Source organism: Ricinus communis, chromosome 2, assembly GCF_019578655.1.
Source record: "Ricinus communis isolate WT05 ecotype wild-type chromosome 2, ASM1957865v1, whole genome shotgun sequence".
Taxonomy (NCBI): domain Eukaryota; kingdom Viridiplantae; phylum Streptophyta; class Magnoliopsida; order Malpighiales; family Euphorbiaceae; genus Ricinus; species Ricinus communis.
This window is the reverse complement of record NC_063257.1, coordinates 7,135,468-7,141,612: the sequence shown is the minus strand read 5'-3', so window position 1 is coordinate 7,141,612 and position 6,145 is coordinate 7,135,468. Positions and strand designations below refer to the sequence as shown.

General features: G+C 28.9%; 1 protein-coding gene across 1 annotated transcript; it reads right to left on the bottom strand.

The window, feature by feature from the left end:
• Positions 1-3,997, bottom strand: LOC8281066 (two-component response regulator ORR9-like). Its single transcript, XM_048371490.1, has 5 exons — positions 3,463-3,997; positions 3,236-3,381; positions 1,167-1,244; positions 491-558; positions 1-320 (listed from the first exon to the last, which is right to left on the bottom strand). Exons 1-5 carry the CDS (start codon positions 3,731-3,733, stop codon positions 89-91), a joined length of 795 nt encoding a protein of 264 aa, XP_048227447.1. The 5' UTR covers positions 3,734-3,997; the 3' UTR covers positions 1-88.
• Between the last annotated feature and the right edge of the window lie 2,148 nt (positions 3,998-6,145).

Below are 6,145 nucleotides of genomic sequence, written 5' to 3'. Positions count from 1 at the left end.
AAAGGTAACACTCAGATGATATATATGCCTTGTATTAATAATTAGAAAAATATCCCTCCAATACATCTTAGCTTAATTAATTAGAAAACTATACAACAGCCAGCCCTTTCATTTTAGGTCTTCGCTCAGGAGGCTCTGGAGACATTGCCTTTCTCTTGCTAATACTGTTGCTGCTGTTCTTGTTGCTGTTGCTGCTTCCATTGTTATCAACTTCTTTACAAGAATGGTCGAGAGATTTTAGAAGGTGTGTCTGAAGCTTCTCCACATCTGATAACTGAACAAGCTTCAACAGGAATTCCTCAGCTCCTCCTTCCAAGCACCTATACATATACAAAGAAATATATATATACATATATGTATTAGTTTTTAAAGGTCAAAAGTATACAGGAATTAAGATGATACAACTTCTACTGCAATAAATTGCCAAACTTTTCAAGCTGCTTGAGAGAGGCAAAAACAGAAGAAGAATAGGAAGGACTAAGAGACTTACATGCTAATTCTTGAAGGTATATTTTCTGATGACATAACCACGACTGGAACATCTTTCCAAGGAGAACCCTGAGGCCAAGACGAAATCACGAAGAACAGTTCAATACTGAAATGCAGGTACCTAATTACTTATCCTTTTAATTAGTTTTCTTTACACATAAATCCATGCATGCATGCAAATTAATTCTTCTATCAATGCTTAAGCTCCCAGAGAATAAAAACTCCTCTCATTAGTGGAAAAGCTTTAATATGGTCTCAATATATTGAGATTAAATAAAATTATCATTCCACAAAAAGAAGAGGGCAAAAGAAAATGATTTCTTTTTACTTTTCTTATGTTAGGTTGCATCACATTTCTTTCATTGTTCTTCTGACAAAATTGTCCAATGGTCCCCTCAAACATTTTTTCTGTTATAAATATATAATGTACAGTTATTGTCAGTTCTATTTTTCTTCCTTTTTGATATCAGAATCACCCTCCAACTGTGCAACCTTCAATTAAATATTCCCTCTTTGTAAAATAGACTATCATAAAAAATTAGTATTTTACAGTAAAGTTAATTCGTCTGGGATCGACACCATGAAATTATTGTGCTGTGCGTATGCAAAAATAAATAATAATCTGGCAATTAAAAGGCGAAAGAAAAAGAAGGGAAGTTGGTGATTATGATTTTTACCTTGACTCTTTTGAGTAAGTCATAACCGCTCATTCCAGGCATGCAATAGTCTGTCATGATCAAATTGACTTTCATTCCCTGAGTATCCATGAAACACACAAATTAATTAACTTGTCATTAAGTAACCATTAATTACATGGCCTAATAGTAGATTAGGAGAGTGAGTGGTTATGTTTTGGCAATTTATTATCCTGTCAAAGTGCGTGTTGGGTAGGGCAAAATAATGCATCACAAACAAGCAACGTTTAGGAAAGGCACATGATTAGGGGGTGGGGGGCCAAATGAGAAAACAAGAAGAAGAAAATAAAACCAAACAAAAGTAATTACACGTTAGAGAACAAGAATAAGTGAAATCCAAAGATTTCTTCGGCTTCTACATCAAGATTACTAAAGATGGCTTTAAAAAAGACAATAAAGTATAAAGAAAAGATGAGGCAAGAGGAAGCAAGAAACTTTGGAACTTATCTAATTTCACCCAAAAAGTTTAGTGCATTTTGGTATCAAAAGAAACCAAGATTTTGAGAAAAATCTTGTTGAAGAGTTGAAGAGCAATGTGTTGGAGCCCTTCATCATATGCTTAACATATATGCATATCTACACTATGGTGTATATATATATACAAGACATTATGGTCCACATAAATATTATGTACCAGTTGGTAATTAATTGAGCTTCTCCTCTTTGGATTTGGGCCAATTTTGTATCATCATCATCATCAACAAAAGCAGTAACAACTTTGAGCTGAATGTACTCTTGGATATGCATGTGTGTGGTCCATGGAGAATCTTGAATTCAGATTGTGTTGTTATTTTGCTAGACAAATAAAATGTGCAGGACTAAAGGGTAGCATCATGATTAACATATTATATATATATATATATATATATATATATATATATATATATATATATATATATATATGTATGTATTAATATATATGTTTATATGTAGCATCTGCTGCTTGATCTCCATACTATAGACTCTTTTTAATATCTTAGATCATTATAAATCATGTTAACATATGTCAAAACCATATTTTTAACGTGGGAATTATAGTACAAAGCTCTTTCATTTCACTCACGGATTAATAATAGAAATAGTGGTGCTTAGTCTCAACAAACTCATGACCAGGGACCTTTTTATTTCACAATTTTTACTTGCAATACATCGTGATTTATATTCCTCGATGGTTCTTTAACATAGTATAACTAACTAGGTGAAGATTAAAATAAAAAGAAAAAGGCTAAAAGAATTTGACATAAAAATAAAAAAATAAAAACATTTGCTTATATAAATATGTATGTGTGTGTGTGTGTGTGTGTGTATGATCTTAATTCCAAGGCAGAAGCAGAAGAAGAAGAAGCAGGAAAAGAACACTGAAAAGCACATGCACACATGAATACAAAATATACGAATGGCTTGCAGTTAGACAAATTTGGATTTTTATTTTCATCAAAGCTGTCTATTTAGTGTCAAAATGAAAGGAAATCCAGAAAGCTATATCTTTTTGTGAATGAAGAGATTGTTCAAGATAATTTTCTATTAACCCAATAAGCTAGTACAGTTTGGTGTGAGTCACTAATTTCTGGATCAAGTGGAAAATGGGTCATAGATGATCTCAAAATTATAACGGGAAATGGTTTCTGTGTGTACCTATAACTAACTAGAAGAGGTTTGAATTGTCTCTCAGGTTGAAGTATAATTTTCTATACCTATCTTAATCCTTCATCTATACATATATCATGTCGAGTTCATGCTTTGTATGACATTGACCCTGTGTTTGGAACGAGAGAAAATAAGGGAGAAAGGAAAATAAAGTAGGAAAAGAAGAGAGGAAAGTCTACAGTTAAAAAATTCAAATGATAAAAGCAACACCAGTTTAAAATTTAGTCAAGAATGGAAAGATTACGAAATGAGAAGGAAGGTAGGAAACGAGGGGGAAAAAAAGAAGAAGAAGTTACCAGTCAAGAATTCCTCTGACATATTCTGCCCTAAAATTAATTTTTTTCGAAGAAAAGGTGCTGTTAGAGGGGGGAGTATAAATATTTTTCAAAACACAGCAACTATACCTCTTGTTGTTGTTGTTGTGGTGGTGGTGGTGGTGGTGCTGATTGAGAGAATGAAGAAGAAGAAGAAGAAGCTGTAGTTGCATTTTCTAGGTTATTAAGCAATCCCAGATATTCTAAAGCTTTATCTCCAGAGTCCACACAAGTCACTGCAATAGTATAAAAAGCAACAGATTTATACATTTCCCATGACAAGGAATCGAAAACTATATTTATGCAGTCGACAATACCTTGGTAAGAAGAAACTCTAAGCAGCCTCTCTAATAACTTTCTGTCAAGAAGACTATCATCCACTGCCAATACATGAAAGTGCTGCTGCTCCTGCTTCTGCTTCTGCTGTTGTTCTTGTTCTTGGGTAGATTCATCAGCCGATTTCACCTCCATTCTTTGGTCAAAACGAGTATCTGAGCCAATCTTGGTATTCATTTCTTGATTTCTTAAATGTGTGTATATATATGTATAAAGAGAGAGAGAGAGTAGAAGAAGAAAGAGAGTGTGCATAAAGTAGGATGATTCGGTGGGTTTTATTAAGTTGGTAAGGAAGCAACTGTAGATTTCTAAAGAAAGAAAGGAGAGAGATCATGTTATAATTAAGTCTTCTTTTTTCTTTATTTTGTATTTTTCAACAAGAAGAATAGTAGGCAATGTAATTTTCTTGCAGGGAAAAGAAGGAAGAAAGGGAAGGAGAGATTTGTGTGTTTTTTAGCTGATGATATGATCTCTCCCTAGATTCTCTCTTGCCATGTTGGTACAACCACTACTACTCTCTTTTATTTTTATATATATATATATTTTTTTAATTTCCTATTTCCCTCTTTCTCCTCTCTTTGGATTTTGTTTGATTGCTAAGGAAAATCAAAAGAGATCTTTGTTCCCATTTAGTCATAGATTGTGTAAACATGTTGATTTTGGTTGGACACCATTAATTTTTAGGTGCTTAACTAATTAAACTACTATCTTTCTGTTCTTTTGAAAATTGCTCTTGCTTTCCCTTGCAATTTTAACTAATAATCAAGTCGTTGGTTAAATTTAATTCCAACTAACCAACCAACAGTAAGATGTGACTCATTGCACACCCTTTTCCTAATTCTTTTTGGCCATGTCGCCTCACTCTAATTTATCTTATTCATATGTGATAATCTTATTATATATTCAAGATTAATATTATGCTCCCGCACTAAAATAATTTCATATTAATAATTAAAGGTATTATGAATAAAAACTTTATTGAAAATAAATTAAATTGGCTGAATATAATAAAAATTTGTACCATAGTGCTAATTAGATGGGCATCCACATATTAATATATTGCATGTATATTGGCTGATAATACTGTTGTTCATATTTTTTTGTTTAATTATATTAAAGCCTATTATATGTGGTATTTTATTAAGCGTGGTTCTGTTTTTTTTTTTTTTAAAGTTAAAAAAATAAAATCTAATAAAAAATAATAGCAATAGTTCGTACGAAATGTAAATAGACGATTATAAAAGCTATATTTTAAAATATTTATTTAAAATTTTGATATGTCATTGATATGAAATAATTTTACTAATATATCATATAATTAGCTTTGCTGCATATATAAAATAATTTATTTTATCATATTAGTAATTATAGAATATTTGACATTTTATTAGATTAAAACGAATTTCCTGTTAATTTATTTTGAAATATGATTATTTCTTATATAATCTTTATATATAAAATTGAACTTATAGAAAATCCGCATAAATCATGAAGTGAAGAAAACTTAAATTCTAATAAAACTTTAAATATTAGCAGAAAATATTATATTAAAGTAATAGTAATTGTCTATGTAATTCTTAAATAAAGGTAAAAAAAAAAAAGAATAATTTTTAAATATTTTATTAAGTTCATTTAACTTTCGCTTAGATATCAACCAAAGAAATTATGGTCTTACATGAAACTATATATTATATGTAATATAGATTTTAGTTATAAGTGTAATAAAATGACCAATTAAACGGTTTTTATTTTTTTTAATAAAAAAAGAAAGACCATTGCTGAGTGACGGCATGAATATCTAATTATAGAAAGCTCAAAATATTAAAGTAAAGTAATATAGAACTCTAATAAATAAATTATACTTTTCCAAAAAGAGAAATAAAGAAAAGGAAAACACATTGCTCGCATCATTCTTTGAAGTGTCTGAAAAATCCTCAGGCGTCAAATCTAACGACCATTACATGTTTCGTACAGAACCGAAAACCCAATTACAAATTTATCGCCATTAAATATGCAATTGATTCACACTGTCATGACACCACTCTAGATATTTTAAATAATTATATTCATTAATTTTAACCAGTATATATATAAAAATTTATAAATAAAGTAATAGATTACTTATTTACCGATTAAAAAAATAATATAAGTAAAAAATTCAATAATATTTTTATTTTATTATACTCTTTATATAAATTTTAAAAAATTAATTTTATCTTTTGATTAAGTGGTCATTTGAATTGAAGAATTTAAATATAAAATTTATTTAAATTTATTATTTCATAAATAAAAAATAGTCTAAAACTATAGATTTTGATAAATCTCTCGTTTTTCAAAATTTATTATTTTTAAGGGTATTAATTTTTTGCTTAAGGGATGGAAAAGTCCAAAAGTCCACCATTTAAAAAGAAAATTATTATATTACATTTTCATTTCAATATTATCTCTAATAAATTTATTTTATCCCAAAATTATTTTTAAATTTAAATAAAATCTTATTATGTTTATATTTAATCCAAATAATAAGATTTTAAAAATTTAAAAGTTTTTACTAAACTCATAAATTTTAAAAAAAATTAGCCGAAATGATACTTAAAAGTAAATTTTTTTTATAATATTAATATTATATGACACCAAATAATGACCTTATTAAATACTAGTTTT

What these genes read in the sequence shown, in the direction of transcription:
- LOC8281066 (XM_048371490.1), bottom strand. Translation starts at nt 3,733, where the DNA reads ATGCACACTCTCTTTCTTCTTCTACTCTCTCTCTCTCTTTATACATAT. An exon ending in TAGAGTTTCTTCTTACCAAG is followed by an intron (nt 3,382 to 3,462) that starts GTATTGTCGACT and finishes ATACTATTGCAG; the next exon opens with TGACTTGTGTGGACTCTGGA. An exon ending in ATACCTTCAAGAATTAGCAT is followed by an intron (nt 321 to 490) that starts GTAAGTCTCTTA and finishes GTATATGTATAG; the next exon opens with GTGCTTGGAAGGAGGAGCTG.